Source organism: Ursus americanus, chromosome 6, assembly GCF_024610735.1.
Source record: "Ursus americanus isolate L20-20 chromosome 6, mUrsAme1.1.p, whole genome shotgun sequence".
Classification (NCBI taxonomy): Eukaryota; Metazoa; Chordata; class Mammalia; order Carnivora; family Ursidae; genus Ursus; species Ursus americanus.
In genome coordinates, this window is record NC_142132.1 from 25096334 (window position 1) to 25117208 (window position 20875).

General features: G+C 48.0%; 1 protein-coding gene across 4 annotated transcripts in view; it reads right to left on the reverse strand.

The window, feature by feature from the left end:
- Positions 1-538: 538 nt before the first annotated feature.
- The window catches only part of PDCD11 (programmed cell death 11), a 40853-nt gene continuing 20516 nt past the window's right edge, over positions 539-20875 (reverse strand). For 3 of the 4 annotated variants that reach the window (XM_045803033.2, XM_087862742.1, XM_045803034.2), the window contains 19 exons: positions 20250-20399; positions 19711-19826; positions 17770-18311; positions 16830-16892; positions 12566-12674; positions 11116-11205; positions 10813-10915; positions 10198-10375; positions 7561-7617; positions 6918-7040; positions 6195-6317; positions 5474-5786; positions 5152-5268; positions 4290-4439; positions 3823-4070; positions 2937-3105; positions 2239-2392; positions 1608-1773; positions 539-885 (listed from right to left, as the gene is read on the reverse strand). In XM_045803033.2, coding sequence (XP_045658989.2) covers positions 714-885; positions 1608-1773; positions 2239-2392; positions 2937-3105; positions 3823-4070; positions 4290-4439; positions 5152-5268; positions 5474-5786; positions 6195-6317; positions 6918-7040; positions 7561-7617; positions 10198-10375; positions 10813-10915; positions 11116-11205; positions 12566-12674; positions 16830-16892; positions 17770-18311; positions 19711-19826; positions 20250-20399 — 3143 coding nt within the window. In that variant the 3' untranslated portion in view covers positions 539-713. The remainder of the gene's footprint in view (positions 886-1607; positions 1774-2238; positions 2393-2936; positions 3106-3822; positions 4071-4289; positions 4440-5151; positions 5269-5473; positions 5787-6194; positions 6318-6917; positions 7041-7560; positions 7618-10197; positions 10376-10812; positions 10916-11115; positions 11206-12565; positions 12675-16829; positions 16893-17769; positions 18312-19710; positions 19827-20249; positions 20400-20875) is intronic. The other variant, XM_045803035.2, reaches the window with a different exon arrangement.

Below are 20875 nucleotides of genomic sequence, written 5' to 3' on the forward strand. Positions count from 1 at the left end.
TCCTGTCCCAGCCTCACGTACTCCACAAAAGAGCACAAGTACCAGCTGAGCTCAGGTTGAGGGAATGCCCAGAGCCTCTGAGACCCAGGGGAGGAGGCCTGCTCCCTGGGCCCTGCTGACTCCCTTTGGCTGGACCAAGAGCCTGCCAGGGCCAAAGTGGGATCCTGACCACAAGATCGTCAGGAGTCAGCCCCTCCATTCCTGCTCCCCAGGAAACTCCCAAGAGGGAAAGAGTCTTTGCTTTTCTAGGGGCCCAAGAGCCTGCTGTCTACAGCCTGCTATCTACAGCAGCCTCAGAAAAAGAGGAAATGGGAACCTGGGTGGCTCAGTTAAGCGTCTGACTCTTGATGTTGGCTCAGGTCATGATCTCAGGGCTGTGATATCGAGCCCTGTGTCGGGTTCCAAGCTCAGTGGTGAGTCTGCTTGAGATTCTCTCTCTCCCTCTGCCCGTCCCCCCTCACGCGTGCTTTCTCTCTCTCGTTCTAAGAAAAGGGGGGGTGAAATAAAGTAGTACTAAAATAAAACACGCAAAAAGGAATTATAGGAAAACTCAAAATCTTTTTCATCCTGACAGGATTACCATAAAGGTGCTGAAGAAAAAGCAACACTTAAATAAGAGTCCTCAGGCAACACAGTTTTCCAGCTGCCCAGGCGCCTGAGATTCAGCTGGGCTGGCCCGCTGCTGACAGTGGTCATCGGAGGCCAGCTGGCCACTAGTCCTCCAACAGGGAGCTCTTAGCTTCCACGTATTCCAGGGCCTTCGCCTTCACTGCCTGCACGTCCTTCTCAGTGCCATGTTGTTTCTCATAGTCCAGGTAGCGCTTGAAGAAGAACTTCATTCGCTTGGGGGCCAGGCTGAGATGAATGACCCGTTCAAAGATGTCCCTGTGAGGAAGAGCAAGGCAGCATTTACCTCTTGGCCCCTGGCCACTCAACTGCTGACTCGCCTTCATCTACTTGCCCTCTGGCTCTGCAGCCAGGCCCTCTCTTCTCCAGCATTCTCGCTTCTACCTTTACGTTTATTATCATTTTAAACTCCTAAGGGGTCCATGGGGAGAGAGACTGCCACCCTCACTTTCCAGAGCAGACAGACACCCACAGGTGTTAAAAGGACTTACTGGCCTGAAGTCACACAGTGAGTCAGGACAAAGTTACTGGGATGGGGACTCACATGAACTAGGGATCTGTAAGAAAAGTCCTGTGGGCTTGGGCAAGGCGCTAGTTCTTTCTGGACCTAGTCCACCCATGTCTAATCCTCCCTGCCTGGTGGGGATGTAGGCGACAATGGCAAGCCTGTGACCATTCTCTACCGCAAGAGCCAAGCTCAATGAATTCTGTGGGAAACGCAAGTCTCCTGACCCCCATGCCAGGGCCAGCCTACCCACCCACCCAAGACTCCAGACACGACCAGAGGCTGGCCCGAGGCAGCAAAACAAGTCTGAAAGTGAATACCACAGGACCTGGTATGTCATGTCAAAGCTGTTCTTCCGGCTAGAGTAAGAGAACTGGGGATGCTGGAAGATGCTGTGGGGCTAAAACTCGTCCACTTGGCCAACATCCCCAACCTCCCACAGTTAGTTCAGCCCTGGCCTGTCTTGCCCACTCACCGGACTTCCTTCTGGCTGCCGTGCTTAATGGTCATGTCGATGTAAACCGACCAGACATCAGTGCGCTTTGGGTAGGTGCTCAGTGTGTTCTCAAAAATGGCTTTGGCCCGTTCCGCATCCCCCAGCTGGAACTCCAGCTGGGCAAACTTGGCAATCACATCCACATCTGCAGGGAGAGGACAGCTCAGATGCACAAAGCAGACAGACCCCTCATCACAGCATAACGTGCTGCTCGGACAGTCTGACTCCTGACTCCCTACTCATAGGTTCCAAGACCGGGGTGATGACAAGTGAACACTAGGAGGGTTCGGGGCCAAATACACAGACGGGCACTGATCTATGATTCCCACTGCAGACCCCTCACTCTCTGAGCTCAGAAAGGAGAGTGGGCTGGGGCAACAAAATCAGTGCTAATTTTTTTGTTTCTCCGTCTTTGAAGTTTAGCATCTGGAATGCAACACATGTTATGTTCTTGAGCATATAATCAACAGAGAGGGAGTTCCCTGCTCTCCACTAGGCTTTCCTAACACCACACCACCCTCAGCTAAGAAAACCTCCAATCCCTGCGCCCAGATATCAGAGAGCTTAATGTGATCAGGAATTGGGACGGAGGGTGGGGATGAGCACTCACGCTCTTTATTGGGCAGACACTCGAGAGCTCGCTGCATCACACGGTGACTGGCCCCAGCCTGGCCCCTCCGCAGAAGAAAGGTGCCATATTTGATCCAGACAGCTTTCTCCTGCCTGAATCTCTTCAGCATCCGGTTGTAGAGTTCACCAGCTTCCTGTGGGAAAGACAAGGTAAGCTATGGAGTGTGCTATGACAGAGGGGGCAACAACAGAGACAGACAGCTATGCTCATGAGAAGCTAGACGTGGCCTCAGACTCCAGTCACTACGTAGGCGCAATTCTAGATGCCTAAGGAAAGCGGGCAGGTTCCCAGAGATGGGGAGAGCGCACGAGGGGGCCTAACACCGTGGGGAGTCTCCATACTAATCCTGTGCTGTATGGAGGTCCTAAGAGTAGAAGAACATGAGAATGACAAGGGGGAACAGAGAGACAGAAAAGGGACATTCGGCTGAGCTGCTGCCTTGTGGCTGTACGCAAGAGATACACACCAGGGGTCCACTGTCCCTTTACTTCCCTCATCTTCACCCCGCATTCCTAAAGCAGAGGGGGACTCCTCCCACTCCGAAGATGAACAAATTAGGGCAAGCCTGCAGCAGGACCAGATCCAGAAGAGGGGGATTCTTTCCTGGGCTTCCCAGGAATTAGTTTCCGAGCTGCTGAGGACCCTCTGGCAGCAGGCCACCTGGCCCAGACTCCTACCTGGAATTTCTCTGACTTGGTGTAGATGTCAGCCAGATGGAGAAAGACCTTGAGAGGCTCATTGTACTGCACGGCCCGCTCAAAGACCTTGGTCAGGGACTCCTGAGAGCCGTACATGTTCTCCAGATTCAGCAGGGCCACCCACACGTTCAGCTTCTCTTGCTCCTCTCTGGAGGGAGAGTCGGCACGTGAGCTCCATCACCTCGGCCCAAGGAAGCCCCCGCTACCACCCAGGGATGCTGGCTGGAATCACCTCTTCCTTCCCAGGCTCTATCCACATCCTCTATTCCCACCCTCAAGCGAGCCACACAGCGGCCTGGCCCCACTGCAGCTCACACCTGCGGGGATGCCCGACTGCTGGGCTTCCCCTGGTGTCTGCCTCCATTCCGCAAAAGGAAGCCCACAAAATCCTAACCTAGCCCAAGGTTTGGGCAGAAAGGAGCAGAATCTCCGGTCTGATGCTGTCTCCAAACTAAGAGAATGAAGCAAAGGACCGCCATCCCTCCTCTTAGCGGTCAGGAAACTCACTCCACCCTGTGCCTGGCAAGTGGCCGCGAGAGTGTTTGCACCCAGCTACATGCAGTCGTTGTCCCTGTTCTACTTCTGTTCCAGGTTTGGCACCTTATTTAAGCACAGGGACTCTGGTAAATGTCACCCTTAGCTACTTCGGTGAAGGGGACTATAAAATATAAATGAGCAGATCTGTTTCGCAGATGGCACAGCTAGGAGCCAAAGCCTGAAAACCCACGGGTACTGGTGGTAGCCACCCAAACTGCCGTCGGCCTCCTGAGGAGGAAATGACCCACAGTTGACAAGCCGTGCAGCCCAGGGAGACACCCCTCTGTCGAGAGCTACCCCCAACCAAAGCAGGGGGCAAAGCCAAGACCTGAAGGAAATGGTCTTGAGAGCCCTCTCGGCCACAGCCCGGGCCTTCTCGATTTCCGTGGCCTGTAGGTGGAAGGCCATGTACTGCAGCCACAGGATGGAGCTGTTGGGGGAGCTCAGCAGGAGTCGGTCAAAATCATCTGCCGACTCTGGCTGTCGCCCAGGATCCATCAGCGCCTCCTCAATGCGGGACAGCTCTTTCTCTGCCTTCTGCTTCTCCAACATCCTTTCCTTCTTGCTTTTCTTCTGCTACGGAAGGCACAAAAATTAGTGAGTAATCTGCTCCTCAGACCACTACGGAGGTCTGCGGTGGAAGCCAAGAGCTGGCAGGGCAGTCCATGAGCCCTAGGAATACTCGCGGGCCTGAGGCTGTCCCACCTGTCAGAAGGGACACAGGCCAGGACAGAGCAAAGGAGACTGGCACCAAGGGGTCCCTGCAAAAGGACAAAGCCCTGCAAAATACGACACCGTGGAGTGCTGTGGCTTGTCCTCGTCCTCGCTGTCTGAGCTCTCTCCTCGAGGTGGTAAGGCCGGGGTCAGAGAGTCTAGCCCCACGTCCCAGACGAAACCGGAGGACAGCTGTAGCCGAGGCACTTCTGCTGGCCTGGTCGGCTTCTCCTGAAAGATCACAGAGGTGTGTGAGGAAAGCACTCAGCTCAGGCTGCACCCTGTTCCCCAGCCCCAATCCCCCCTGAGGAGCCGGGGCCCCCACCATGCCCAGAGACCCTTCCTTTCCACCAGGGCCAGGCTAGGCCCACTCTGCTGGAGAAACTACATAGTAGTGACACAAAAGCTTTCCTTGTAAATAAATCCATTTAGGCAACAAGCTTTTAAAACATACGTATGCAAAAACAAACAAAAATCCCGTAAGTATGTGTATTCATATGTCCGTTCACGTATAAAGTACCGCATGCGTATAATGTAATAGCGGAGCTGGGACAGAGACATGACAGGCGTTCTGAGGCTGTAGGGATGTGAGTACCTAATGTCTGGGCAGCCCCTCCCCAGTCAGTCCTCAGTCCGAATGGTACCGTCCTCATCTTTCAGAGGGAGATGCAGGCCCAAAAAGGTTAAGCCTTTACTTGCCTATCCCGTGATTTAATTCAGCTCCACTCAATAAACATGCATGAGAGTTTATTTTATACAGCCCACTCCTCGGGTAAAGCAGGGTCTGTCCTCGGGATGCTGATGACCAAGTGAGGACCCAGCAGCCCCGCCTTAGGCAAAGAGAGAGGAGGATGGAGCCGAAGGCTGCCCAGTCTCAGGCAGGAGACCAAGGACTTGCGGCCCCAGAGCAGCCTCTCCTCCCCCCGTGAAGGCTGTCCCTCACCTTGGGCAGCACACTCATCTCTTCTCCCTCCTCTTCTCCTTCCCGATAATACACTTCAACACCACTGTCGTCCTCCTCTGACGGAGCAGCCTCCTTCTGCTTCTTGTTCACTCTGTCCTGAGGTGACAAGGGGGAAAGATGGCAAGCCGCCCTTCCTGCCCCGGAGAACCCACTGGCCGCCCAGGGCAATGCCCTCCCTCTGCCCCTCCCGGCTCCAACCTCACACCACTCTCGGTCCAGGAGAAGGCTAGTTGGGTGGCTGGCTGGCTTTGAAGCACGCTCCTTTTCACGCGAGGGAGGCCATCCTCCCCGAGGGGCGTACCTGTTCGCTCGCAGACTCCGGGCGCCGCCGCTTGCCCTGCTTCTCTGCTTGTGGTTTCTGGGGCTCAGTTTTCTCCTTGCCGGGCAGCTGCACCTCCTCCTGCCCCTGCTGCTTCCTCTTCCCTTTCCTTTTCTGATTCTTCTTCTCCTTCTCTTCTTTCTGCTCTTCCTCTTTGTGCTCTTTCTCTTCTGCCTCCATTTCCCTCTCCTCTTGCTTTAGAAGTGGCAGTCCTAGGGAGGCAGGAAACACGTCCGGCTTCCCAGTGTCACTGGGGAGGAACGACAGCTCTACCAGGTTCTTCTGGCGGTTCAGCCTACAACAGGCAGGACGGGAGGGAGGCAGTGAGGACAAGCGCAGCAGACAGCCCGGGCCTTCCTTTCCTGATCAGCCCAGTTTTCTGGGCCCGGCACCACCTGCCTCGGAATCCATTCAGTATTCTTCAGAATGACCATGTTGAATAGTAAAATATAGGGGCCAGCTGCAATGTCCCCCTACTCTGTCCCCAACAAGTGCCTATGCACGGAAAAGTCTCCACATCAGCTTTTAGGAGCTGAGGCTGGGGCTGAGGCAGAAGACTCCAAACAAAGGGGCTTTGTTCATCTGAACCCTGCACCAACACCACCCAAGCTGTTATGTCTAGTTTACCTCTGAATCTCCTCCCAGTGCCCCCAGGGAAAACAGGGAGTACAGGGGGGCGGGAAGTGGCAGGGGAGACACCTACCTCAGGACCTTGGCTGTGAGCAGCTTCCCTTCCGGGAGGTATCTGTTAAAAAGGGCTTTCTTGGATGGACTGTACTGGGAGACATGCGGATATCGGGCCAAACCCACAACAGAGGGGCCAAGGCTGACAGGAGAAAGACAAGGGTCCTGTGGTCATAAGTACAACAACAGAGTCCCAGCCTAGCCTAGCGCCTCCACTTTCCCAGGGACCCAAGTTGTGACAAGGATTTAGGACAGACAGAAGTTCCCGGCACTCAAAAGGATAAAGAGAGCCAGAAACGATGAGGCATAATGAAGATCGGACTGAGGCATCTCCCACCCCACACAGAGCACCGCAACGCTTGAATCACAAACGGCCGGAGAAGATGAAAACGATGAAGCTGTGGCAGAGAAGGCTCCCTGCTGGCTGTGACTGCTACGTGATTCCACAGAACATTTATGAATCACGATCAAACACGAAATCAAAGAAAACCCAAACGTATTTAAAACTGAAATCGGATATGCCATGCTCTTTGTCCAAAACACAAATAATTCAAAACTTTTTTTAAAGTATAAAACATCTCAGAATTTTAAAAAAACTGGTGGGAACTCAGACTCCCTTTCCTTCATATCCTCTTCAGAGAAGGCGACTGAGGAATGCCACAGACTGTGGACCGGCACAGGCCCGGTGCCGGGCGGGGGGGGAGGCCCACTCGAGCTGGCCCACAAGCGCCACCTCGCTCACCCAAAGCGCACACCATGCGGCTGGACACACTTCACATAGCCCCGCAGGAGCTGCCCTTCCTGAACGTCCTGGATGGAGTTAATCTCAGGATCGGTTATTTTGCTCTTCGTCTCCGGGTTTGTCCTAAAGGAATAAAAGGCTTGTGTACATGTACCCCGACCCTCCTTTCCCACTCTCACCCCCGACTCATTTGTGATCATCAAACTCTATGTTTAGGAATACAACTCTGGACCCGTCCGTAGGATACAACCTTCAGAGCCCAGCCCTACTCTCTCCTGAAGCTGTCAGGACTTGGCCTCAAAAACAACCATTTCCAACCACGGAATAGGCTGACTTCAGGGCAATCACTTCACGACACATGCCACGAACTACAGGAGCCTGGGGGCTGGACCATCTCCCCTCACCGGGGTCACTGCATGGCCACCCTGAACACCACATTCAGATGTCCAAACCTTGCCGTGGGCAACAAGAGTCTGAGCAGACAGGTTCTTCTAGCACTGTGAATGCCCACAGCTTTTCTGGATAAAGACGGGGCAGGGTAGAAAGTGCACAAGTGGAGAAGAAAGGTGGGAAGCCCAAAGTTCTGCATCAGGTCCACGCAGCCTCTCCTCCTGCCCTTCTTGTCCCCACCACAGACACTCACCTGGACGATCGCAGAGACAGAGTCAATACGTGGCCTGTAGCAGACAGGACGTAACACCTGGAACGAGAGCAAGAAAAGATGTTGACTTTTCAACAACCCAGGAGGCAGCAGAGGGTCCAAGCTTCCTCTCCACAAGGCTGACCCACAGGCAAGAGCGAGGGGACAGGACACCTGGGCTCTGTTCTTCACTCTGTTGAGAATGTGCTGAGGGACTCTGGGCAAGTCACCTCTCTGGGCCTCAGTTTACTAGCCTGTCACTACCTATTCTTCTTACCCAAGAAAGGTGCTGGGAGAAGAAAATGAAAGGAAGCATGGATCCCTCAGGAAGACACGCAGAGCCACGTGAGTACTCAGAGGAGGGGACACCAGCCTGATGTCGGATCCCAGCAGTGTACAATCTCAGCCACAAACCACCAGGGGATGACCAGGGGGTGACCTAGGTCCTCGGGCAGGCTCACGGCAACAGATCATAGGAAACAAATCAGTGAGGACGGAGCAGGGGAGGCTTCCAGGAGGGAAAGCAAGGTTTACTCTTTGGTTAGGTTTCCAAACTTTTTTCATTGAAAACAGCACTTAAGCAACCCAAACTCACAATTTCAAAGTATAGCATCTTAGCAGTGAAAAGGAACTCAGCAATAGTCCAGATTTTTCCGACAGGCACCTGCCTCCAAACCCCTAAAGCAGGAAGGACCTTAGGGATTACCTACCTTTAGGCAATTAATTTATTATCCACATTAGACAGCACAATTGAATACAACTCACAGATTTGGCTACAATAAAATATATTTAAATATTCTGGGATGCCTGGGTGGCTCAGCTGGTTAAGTATCTGCCTTCAGCTCAGGTCGTGATCCCAGCATCCTGGGATTGAACCTCACATCAGGCTCCCTGCTCAGTGGGGAGCCTGTTTCTCCCTCTGCCTGTCACTCCCCCTGCTTGTGCACGTGTGCGTGCTCTCTCTCACTCTGTGAAATAAAATCTTTAAAAAGTAAAATAAATAAAAATTTTGCTAAAAGCCACAACCACATTTTTAAGCCTCAAGAGACAAACTAGAGATAATCTTGGATTTCTCAGACGTGTTCCTTTTCTTCTCCCAGGCCCCGGTTAGCTCTGTGTGGTTTAGCTCTGATAAGTGGTTGTGAATTTATTAGGCCGGGGCTGGTGGCTGGGACACCCTGAGGTGGGAAAGAGCATTACAACTTTCCTGCCCCTCTCGTCAAGGCTTCCCACTCTACTGTTAGCCAACCTGGATTCTCGGAAGTCTGTACGGTATCAGGCTGAAGCCTGCCTCTTCAATGCTAATTTATTCACCTTAGAAACTGCCTTTAAAACTCTGAACCGGGGGCACCTGGGTGGTTCAGTCGGTTGAGCATCTGACTCTTGGTTTTCGGCTCAGGTCGTGATGTCAGGCTCCGCACTCTGCGTGGAGTCTGCTTCTCTCCTTCTCCCTCTGCCCCTCCCCCCACTCGTGCTCTCTCTCTAAAATAAATAATCTTACAGAATCAAAAACAAAAACAAAACTCTGAACCAGGCTCATTTTAGTGCATACAGAATAGTTAATAAGCACCCGGCCAACTGCAAAAGGTCTCTTTTTGCAGAAATCACCTATAGATCAATTTTCTTAAAATAAAAAGATAAATGGTTCAGTAGAAAAATGAGCAAGCAAAAACAAAGAACAAGACAAGCAAAGCACAGGACAAATGTAAATAGCCAATAAAGAGGGAAAATGACCAGTAAGAGAAATGCAAATTAAAATGAGAGATCAATTTTTGCCTATTTAATAGCTTAGGTTAAAAATTAAGAATAACCACTGTTGGCAGGGGTGTGAGAAACAGTCGTATTTATGACAGAACATATAGGGGCACAGTCTTTTTGGAGGGCACTTTGGCAATATGTGTAATGTTGTTTGGCCCATCAATTTTAGTTCTGGGAATATATTTCATGGATACATTGCACTCGTGGCCAAATACATGCACAAAGATATTCACTTCATTATTATTGTCCCTCAACAGAGGTTTCAGATAATGACAAAAAAATTAATAATGGGAACACCAAAAAAAAAGTTAAAAATAAGGTAAAAGAACAAGGTAGATTTAGATATACTAGCACAGGAAAAGAAAAAGTCCATGATAAACTGCTATGAGGAAAAAAGCAAGCTGCAGGGGCGCCTGGGTGGCTCAGTCGGCTAAGCATCTGCCTTTGGCTCAGGTCATGATCCCAGGGTCCTGCATCGAGCCCCATATCGGGCTCCCTGCTCATCTGGGAGCCTGCTTCTCCCTCTCCTGCCTGCTGCCCCCCTGCTTGTGCTCTCTCCCTCCCTCTCTCCCCTACCATCAAATAAATAAATAAATAGATAAAATCTTCAAAAAAAAAAAAAAGCAAGCTGCAAAATATATAAAATTAAATTCTATTATTACATTAAAAAAATTGTACCTCCATGTGTGTGAAAGTCTTGAAAGATAGAAACCAAGGCATATAATAGTGAAAAGTGGTAGACAAAGAGAGGAGCAACAGAACTTTCACACGATTTTCTTTCTGGTACAAAAATCACAAATCACATCTCTATTTTTTTAAAAAAGAAATCTACAGTCCCACACAGAGCTGAAGAGGAAAAAAAAACAAACCAACTAGACCTACCTGACAACCTTCTGGGGGACGAAGTCTTCCAGGGGCGTCTCTGAGTAGGAGTCACTCACGTGAAATATACTGACTCTTCCGATCTTCCCAAAGGGGAAGGAGACAGTCAGCCCCTCCTTAGGGGTCACCTTCACCACTCGGCCCATGGCCACTTCCCCTTTCTCAAGCTTGTGAGGACCTGGCAAGTAGGAGAATGAACCTGATTCAGGGAAGGGCAAATGAAGAAAAAAGCTGGAATGCTGGCCAAGCACGGGCGGAGAAGTCGGAAGCTTCCCAGATTGGGGGATGTCTAGGCTGAGCGGACTAGAATGATCAAGAACGCCCACGTTACCATGCCATGTAGTCACGAAATCTCAGGGCCATGTGGTAGACAACCCCTTCTGAGAGACTTGAGAAAACCAACTGTGTCAGAAAAGGTGACTCAGACAGTAGCAGAGTGACACAGGCCAGAGAACAAAGCCCCAAAAGAAAATGTGTTCCCAGAAGGCACAAGCCACACTAGGCTTTCTGAGGACTCCAATACCTGAGGCATCCTTGAACCTGGCCACTACCTGATGACTCTTTCCCACTCCCTTCTACGCCCCTCCCTTCCCTGACCAAGCAGCATTTCTTCACCTATAAGTGAGAGACACAAGAAGGCCTTGGAAGAATCTGGGCCAACCACAGTAGCCTTCAGGGCCTGACCAATCCGGAACTTCTTATCTGGATGTTTCAGAACCTGGAAGGACAAGAAAATTCTTTTAACGCTTGAAGAAAGGTCATTTACCCAAAACAAGCATTTAAGTCTCTATACCAAGTATGGCCCAAACCAACCCCTGGATAAGTACATGGTTTCTTGTACCCACTTGTAAACACACCAGATGCTAAGTCCAGCTTAGGGAGCCTGGGTTTCCTCTCCAGGATCTCACACACACTGACCTTGAAGCTGAGAGACGTGAGCAACAAAGGAATCCTGCCCCGGATGTCTGGAGCAATCTCCACCTCAAGCCATTTCTTGACCACGTTGTACTGGAGAAAAAAATGGAGGAGAAAGGGAATGGGATGGATATAAGCATCTCCTTTTCTCCTCATTAAAACCGAAGACTCTCCTAAAAATCACAGGGTTGAAGGGGCCTTGATCCTACATTGTTCCAAGGGATAGGAATCCACCCCCTACACGCACTGCCCCTGCCGGATCTCTACTTCTCACAGAGCTCACTCAGAGTCGAGCCTAGAGCCTTTGCTAGGCTAGCCGACCATGCATCCCTCCTGGTGCCTCAGCTGATCAGGAGGCAAAAATGACTTCAGAGGTGTCCTCAAGGAGCAGGAACAATCCCACTGACGTCTGCAGACTCCTCCAAGCTCAGCTCTGCCCGATGATGGTTAATCATCTCCAGGGCTCAACATGATTTCTAAATCAATTTAGATTTTGTTCCTTCACTGTTTACAGTGTCCTGCCCTAAATACACAGCCCCAGTTTTCAAAGTGAATTCAACAAAACATTTATCAAGCAGCCACTATGTACGTGGCATCATAGTGATAAATTAAAGCCAAACCCTACCTTCAAAATTAGTCTACAAAGAGAAAGTCACACAAGTACGCAAATAACCAGAGCAGTGGAAATGCAATATGCTACGGGAATATATAGGAGAACCAGGAATATGGGGCGGGGCTGGGGGGTGGGGAAGGATATCTGTGCTGGGCCTTAAAGGGTTGTAAGAATAGATGGTACTCTGACTACAGAAATAAAGACAAGAAGGGAAACAGAGGTTTTCAGGCTCACATGGTGTATGAGGTCAGATTATGAAGAGCCTTAAATACCACTCTAAGGCACAGGGGTTTATGAACCCCACCAAGAGACAACAGGTAACTAAAGGGCATCAGTGACATGCTCAGCCAGATGCTTATGGAAGAACAATCTGGCAGCAAAGAAGAGGAGCTACCCCTCAAGGTCAAGCCCAATCCACCTTCCTCTCTGATATATTCCAACCAGTAGGATTTTCACTAATCTCTTCCCTTTCTTGAATGCCTGTTCCACTTGGGGCAAGAACACATAATCTGGCACCCAGGTACGTATTACTCTGCATTGCACCTGAATGTTATGAAAGACAAGAATCTAGACTCCAACAGCACATTTACTTTAAATCTTGCTCTATATTTTTTCTTTCCCTTTCATATAATTAATCTATAAACATGTTCAACTGTGAGTTGCTTGCTAATTGTTTTGTGAGCCATAATTTTAGCTCCTCAATTAGGCTTCTGGTCTCCCACAGACCAGCAGGGTAGCAAACAGACTCAAATGCCTGGTGCTAATGGCCTTTGTCTCCAGCCTCCCCCCTTTTGTTCTAAAAGAAGGATGGCATCACACTGCAGGGTGTGCACTACTCACCTTCTTCAAGAAGCAAATCAAAGTCTGCCCAGCCTGGTACTGTTTAATCTTCTCCAAGGGCCTAACAGAGTGAGTGTTGAGAGCAGTGCAGCCATCCTTCTCCAGCTCACTGTTTGCAGAAAAGCAATGGAAAGAGTATGCCAACCCCTGGATAAGGCTTCTAGCTTGAAATCATCTCCCCCATGTGGCCATGGATTGACTGTACCCCCCTCGTTCATGCACACCTCCCATATGCCCATTTCCCTACTCCAAGGGGAATGTTCATAATACCTGCACGAGAGCTAATCTCTTCCATTTCATTCACCTGGGTATGAACAAGCTATAAAGTAGGTAGCCTACAATCTTTACAAATTTAGGAAACAAAACTGTTTTACTTCTTTCGTAATACTTTAGCTATTGCTTTACAGTTTGCAGAACTTTCCCAAATAGTCTCTCAATGAATGCGACAACAATCTTTCTGTGTGAATGAGGCAGGGTAGATATTAATAAACTCATTTTATGAACCAGCGTCGAAGTCGGGGCTCTGACTCAAAAATCCAGGGCTCTGTCCCCTATGCTACTTTGCCATTATCACTTTCTTTTTCTGCTCAGAAAAGCAACAAGGGGATGTGGTTATCAGTCCACAAAGCACTCCAAAGAAATCACAGAACTCCCAGCCCAGCTTACCAATTAGAGTAATTTCTAAAACAAAACCAAACTCAACAATAAAATGGTACAAGGAATGCTGGTAAACTGTCACATATAATAGCAAGCACTGGTGAATATAGAAACTAGAACCCTTCATGTACGAGTAAAGTTAAAAATGCATATAGCTTACAACCTGGTAATTCCACCCTACAGAAACCCTTGCACAGATGCACAGTGGAGCAAGTTCAAAGATGTTCACCGTGGCGTTACTTATAAAAGAAAAACTGGAAACAAGCTTAAACGTCCTCCATCAGTTGGAGAATATATATAGTTGGGCACATTCATAAGATGGATTACTATTTTAACTACAGGCACAAAAGCAGATCTCAAAAACAAAATTTTGAGTGAAAAAAACAAGTTGCAAAATATTAAGTACAGCGTGCCATTTAAGTAAAGTTTGAAAACCACACAAGATAATTTTGTAGACATACAAGTGTGTGTATATAAATATATATATATATATATATGTACATACAAGTGAAATATGAAAAAGTTGGATATGTATCAAATGAATAATGGGTAATTCATCCTCGGAGGGTGGAGAGAGAAGCCTAGGGAAGGGAACATCTGTAAAACGTTATTTCTTAAAACATACACAGAACGTCTACGTGTCTGGCACTGAAATAGATAACTTATATACAGTAACTATAATGCTTATACAGTAGGATGAAAAAGCTTATTCACTCAATAACTGACACTGGAATGCCTCTGCTATAGGCTAAAGTGTGTCGCCTCTACCTCCAAATTTATATGGGGACACGCTAACCCTCAGTATCTCAGAATGTGACTGCATTTGGAGATTGGAAATTTAAACGGGTAATTAACTTAAAATGAGAATGTCAGGGTGGGTCATAATCCAGTTATGGATTATTATAGCCTATGACACAACAAAACCCACTTAAAAACCAGGACTTGAACAGACATTTCTCCAAAGAACACAGAAAAATGACCAACAAGCAGAGAGCCTGCGTGGCTCAGCCGGTTAAGTGTCCGACTCTTGATTTCGGCTCAGGTCATGATCTCAAGGTTGTGAGATCGAGCCCCAAGTCGGGCTCCGGCGCTGAGCATAGAGGCTGCTTAAGATTTTCTCTCCCCCTCTCCCTCTACCCCTCCCCCTTCTCCCTCTTTAAAAAAAATGACCAACAGGCATAGGAAAAGGTGCTTCACATCACTAACCGTCAGGAAAATACGCATCAACACCACAGTGAGAGATCTCACCTCACATCTGTAAGGATGGCCATTATCGAACACACAGAATACAAGCGCTGGCGGGGATGTGGGAAAAAGGAGACCCTTCCTTGCACACTGCTGGCAGAACTACAGGATGGCACAGCCACTACGGAAAATAGTTAAGAAGTTCCTCCAAAAATTAAAAACCACCGTTATCATTCAACATTCCCATCTCTGGGTATATATCCAAAAGAACTGAAAACAGGATCTCAAAGATATTTGCACACCCATGTTGACTGCAGTGTTATTCGCAATAGCCAAGATCTGGAAGCAATCTAAGTATCTGTTCACGGATGGATGAAGACAATGTGGTGCATACATACGTGGAATATGACTCAGCCTTTTGAAAGAAGGCAAACCCTACTACATGCTACTATGCGCATGAAGCTTCAGAATGCTGTGCTGAGTGAAGCTAGCCAGCCAGAACGACTGTCCATGGCTCCAATTACACGAGTTATCTAAAGTAATCAAACTCAAAGACACAGAAAGTAGAAGGGTGGTTGCCAGAGGTGGGGGGCAGGAAGAAATGGAGAGTTGTTCTGTGGGTAAAGAGTTTCAGCCATGCACGATGAAGAAGTTCTGAGGATCTGCTCTACGATAATGTGCACCATTAACAACATTGTGATGCACACTTAAAAAGTGTTAAGAGGGTAAATTTATGTTTGTGCTTTTACCACAATAAAACAAAAAAGCAAAAAAGGGGAAGAGATTAGAACACAGATATACACAAAGAGAACACCACATGAGGACAACCAGAGAAGACAGCGATCTGCAAGCCAAGAAGGGAGGACTCAGAAGGAATGTTCATTAATTGAACATTAATTACTCTTAGCTTGAATAAACTACTTGACTCCAACTCTTAATTAAACAAGGCCTCACACCTCGGTGATGATCTGGAGGACTCGAGTGACTAATACGGTGCTCTCGCTGTTTTCATAATAAAGACTGGACTGGGGGGGGGGGGGGACATGACCAAAATCTACAAAACTAAGGAAACCACACAGTAAACATCCACCAAATCTCACTATTCCGGAACTAAAGGGCTTACTCGGAAGTTCCAAGAATGTTGTTAGCATCTCCAACTCAATGTTCCAGGAATATTGCCTATCTCAGACTCAAGCCTTCCCAGAAATATTCCTCTTCTATTCTGGCACCTTCAGGACACTGACCAAACCTTACCCCCTGATGGAATACTACTCAGCTGTAAAAAGGAATGAGATCTTGCCATTTGTGACGACATGGAAAGACCTAGAGAGTATTACACTAAATAAGAGAAAGATGAATACCACATGATTTCACTTATATGTGGAATCTAAAAAACAAAACAAATGAACAAACAAAAATGCAGAAACAGACCCATAAATGCAGAGAACTGATGGTTGCCAGAGAGAAAGTTGGAGGCAAGATGGGCAAAATGGGTGAAGGGGACTGGAAGATACAACCTTCCAGGTCAGGAATTAGTAAGTCACAGGGATGAGAGGTACAGCACAGGGGATATAGTCAGTGGTATGACAAGAGCATTTACGTGACAGATGGTCGCCAAACTGTGGTGAGCACAGCGTAAAGTATAGATTTGTCCAATCACTATGCTGTACACCTGAAATTAATGTAACATTGTGTCAACTATAATTAAAAACAAACAAACAAAAATCTTACCCCCTTAAAGTTACTTAAGAGGCCCTTTCATTATATCCCTTGGCACTTAAGACTTAGACCCTGGATGGATCCCACGGCTGACTCTGAAGAGCCATTCTCTCAGTCATGTGTATCCAGCTTCATTCATTGATGACCTATTAACTTTAAGAGGCCGGGTTTTTAAAGGAGGAAGCAGAAACAGGCCCATGGATCAAAATGCTTAAGATCCTCTGAGAAAAATGATCCCAGACAAACTGGATCCAACACAAATGGAACTAGTTTTCCTCCACACGGAATCCCTCACAGAACACCCCTCAATAAAATCCACTAGAACATGACCTAAAATTCTAGTCACCAAGCAGTAATCTACACCCAAAGAATGGGTATTCTTGGCTACCTGTTGTTTATTTTTGGAATTACTGAGTTCTAGAAAATTGGGTTGAATGCAAAAATGTGCCTTTTTGTTAAATGCTGACAAACAGAACAGCAACCAGCCTTTTAGACCCTAAATACATCTTTAACATTAAGTTTCCTATAATCCCTCTAACTAGCCTTATCAGAGCCAAATGTCCTTACTAGAGAAATAAGATAACCTGGACAGACAGAGGCAAAGTAAGTCACAACACTGGCAGAATCTAGGCAGGAACTCAGGTTCCTGACTCCAAAGCCCCACACTCTCTCCGTGAGACCATGCTGCTGGGGTTCCCCTCACCTTGGCCGGATACTCAGCTCTGGAATGGTTCGAATAAATCTGGGATGACTTATTGGGAGAAACCTGGAGAAAGAAATAAGGTCAAATCATTTCTCTTATTCTGTGTACCACCATTATCTGGACATCAGACTTTCTCTCTACTCCCAGGAAAACCAAGCTTAAAAGCCACCTGCTCCACTGCCATCCGGCCCACTGGTGATGTGCCAGGCCTGAGGGCTTCCTCTCTCCTTCTCTGCAGTAAATGTTGAGGAGCTGACTCATCTGATCTTTTAGTATTGTCTTATTAAACCCTGAGCAGAATTTTCCTAACAGATTACATTCTCCAACTCTTTTACTCCAAAAGAAAGGAAACTGAGGTCTAGAGAGAGCAGTTACTGAAATTAATGTGCAATTATAGACTATGAATTATTTTGCTTTTCTTATTACAGCAAAGATTTCTGCTACAATAATAATATCCCAAGTAGATTAAAGAAAAGGAGGATGACTATGGCATGTAGTGGAAAATTAATTATAATAACCTCCGATGTACACAGAGCAATAACTGTGTCAGGCAACCTTCTAGGCACATTGGGTACCGGATGTTCTCTCAAGCTCTGCAAAAAAGGTACTAACCACCGTACTTCCATTTTACAAAATAGGAAAATAAAACTCAGAGATAAGTAACTATTTAAGTCATGGTCACACAATTTTAAGTGGCAAATCTGGACTGCAAACCCAGGTCTCTCTCACTTTAAACTTAATGCCCTTAACCACTATACCATACGCCATTTTTTTTTTAAAGGGAAAAAGACAAAAGGATTCTTTTGGCGAACATCTCTGTTAACTAGAAAAAAATCTGATTCGTGCACAACTTTTTCAAGCCTGCCTCAGTGCATATACCTTCTCCCACAATTACAACAATCTCCCCTCAAAACCAGCCCATCTCCCGAAGCCTCCATACTTGAACGTCTTCATGTCTCGTCCACCAATCACTCGGGCAGTGACTGTCTTCCCAACTTTCAGCTTGGCAGTAGGAGATGTGCCCACTGGAACATCATCTAGAATGTGGGAGGCGTGAATACAGCCGATGATGCCGTCTTCCAGGGTCACAACCACATGGGTGGGCTTAATGGACTTGACAGTGCCTCTGACCATGTCCCCAATGGACAGGGTGTGCTTCTTTACGGCCCCCACAACCAGAGCTGGGTCTGCTTCCTCGTCCTCATCGACTGTCTCAGAGTCCTTCCGGGTCTGTCTCACAGTCCTCTTAGCGGCTGGTCCCTCAACAGCCAAAAGAAAACCAGTCACTCCTGGTTCTGTGGTCTTGAGGGTTAGGGAGACACCCTGTCCCACCTGCAACTTCTCTGAGTCAAAGCGGAAGGTGTCATTGAGGTGAGAGGTCAGGGAGAAAGCTGCCAGGTGGCCAGTCTCCACCAAGGAGGCGACAGCAAAGGACTCCTCCAAGTGCTGCACAATCGCCTGGTACTCGCTGCCTTTCCTCAGCTGGAAAACAGAAAACCCATCATTCCCACTTCTTACAGGGCGCAAGTGCTCGGTTATCGCCCACCGGGCAGGACGGGCTGGGAAAGCCCCATGAGGCCAGGGGACCCAAGGCTAGTATGAGTGGTAACAAACTCGCCTTCAACTCCCTCCACCCAGCTTCCCCTCCTGTTACTGAGGTGAACTGACTAAACTCAAGGCACCATATCAGAAGCCCTGGGACTTCATTTTTGTTATGAATTCAGGTTCCTAGGTCCTATCCTAGAACTAGTGAAATCAGAATTTTAAAGTTACTGAGGTGATTCTGAGCGTAGCTGGGTGTCCCCTAACGGTCAAAGACACTGTGTCCCTGACTCCTGTAGTTCTGCAGCGCCCCGCCTGATTTCTTCACCCGTTCAACTGCTCACCAGAGTCATTACTGAGAGCTCGTTGTGTGTGTGCGAGGCATTTAGCTCACCTTTCCTCAAATCCAACCTGTGCTCACACCCTTATACACACCAGCTTCACTTGGATATATGGAACAGGGACCTGCTAGAAAACTCAGTGGGGGATTAACACTGTTTCTATTTCTCTTTGTTCCCCCAAGTCTTAAAATTATAGGCAATCAGACCTGAGGAATTATACCTAGGTCATTCTCTCCACCAACACCCTATACAATATGCTTAATAAGTACTTTATTAATTCATTCGCTTATTTATTTATTTTTAAGTGGGGCCTAGTGTGGGGCTTGAACTCATGACCCTGAGATGGAGACCTGAGCTGGGATCAAGAGTTGGGATGCTTAAGTGAATGAGCCACCCAGGTGCCCCCTTAATAAGTACTTGAAATGCAGACCAAATATATACATCACCCAGAGAAAAATACTACAAGTGTTGAGACTCCCCTCGCACCCATTCCTCTCTCACACAAAAGTGTATAGGAGGGGGTGTGGATGAGCAGCCTGGAGGTCAAAAGTATGCACAGATATGTTTTCTTTGGGCTATAGGTCTTAACACAGTTTCCAACATCTCCCACATTTATTTCAAATAAAATTCACATTCCGCTTTGCTTAAAAATCAGATTCAGCAACACCAGACGCTGATGTTCCCAGCTGGCAACAAGGAGATGGAACTGGATCGTCTCTGGCCCTTTGTGAGCTGGCCATGCCCGCTTCCCTCATTTACATTATCGACCTGGCCCTGAAGGCAAGGTGACCACGTAATTGATCACTGGCACCAGAGTGCCAGTCAGTGCTATTAACAACCACACCAAGACCAGAGGTGCAGGAACCACCCACACCAGTCCAGGCAGACGATCACCTCCTCCACAGGCATTTGCATTAGAACCCTGAGCAAAGTGGGTGGGGCTGAAGAGGTGGGTAATGCCCTTGAAGCCATGGGAATGGAAGTCATTACCAGCTTACCTTTTTAGCTTTTCTATTCACCAAATCGTGGCAAAGGGAAACATGAACCTCCAACTTCAACATATCAACATTTAAGATGACAACCTTCTTTTTCTGCCCAGGTTCCACCTCTTGCCCTGCGGTGCAGAACCAAACACAGCATGATCGCCCTCACGGAGCAGGGATGGAAGCATCTCTCCAAGGGCCTGCAAGCCCTTGGGCACAAAAAAGAAAAGGGGACATCCGTCCTAGGTTGATATGGGCGAGGAAAACCAAAAATCTAGCTCCCATAGTTCAAGTTCAGGTGTGCCTTAATTTATGCACCTGATATATAAAAATCTAGATTTACCCGATTATAACAATAGAAGGATTCACACTTAAACCTTCTTTAGCACGCTGTCAGTTGTCTCGATTTACATAGATACAAGACAGGGATGCCAAAATTTTCTACTGAATCAGCTCCTCTACACTATGTATTAGGGAATTCTGTATCCAAGAGAAGGAAGAATGGGCCAAGAATCTCCCCTGTGAACCATGAGGCGCGAGACAGAAGTGCTCACCTGCCCGATGATATCTGCTGGCCCTCAGGACCAGGCCGGGCACGGGGCCCTCACTGAACGCCACAGAGCCATCCTCCAACACGTCCTGCACTTCTAGGTCAAGGACCATCCCGGGGGTCATCTCAGCCAACGTCTGGATCAACACAGAGTCTGCCAGAAACCCGAAGGAAACGGGGATTAACAAGCAGAAACAATACTCACCGTTCTTTTCCTCTGGCAACATGCTGCCCCACGGAGGACAGCAGAGCACTGGAGCGCTGTGAAGGTAAGATCACTTTTGGTAGAAATACGCGACACCCGTGAACACTCCTATCGCGGTGAGAGAGACCGGCACCTCTTGCTCATCCTCCCTGGCCATAGTTCAGGAAAGTAGCCAACAAATACCACAAACACACACTTTCCTTCACTTTCTGAATTGTCATTGTTTCTGTTTGGAATCTACCCTCTCAAACTTATTCCCAAATCCCCTCAGGGTTCCAAAATCCTACCTGATGGTTCAAAACTTTGGAAGATCAACATAATAACCCCTCAGCCTTCCAGCAGGTCCCTGCTCCATTCTATCATTCACAGGATATTTGTTGAACAAGAGAACAAGTGAGGAGGTGAATGGATTCACAACAAATGCA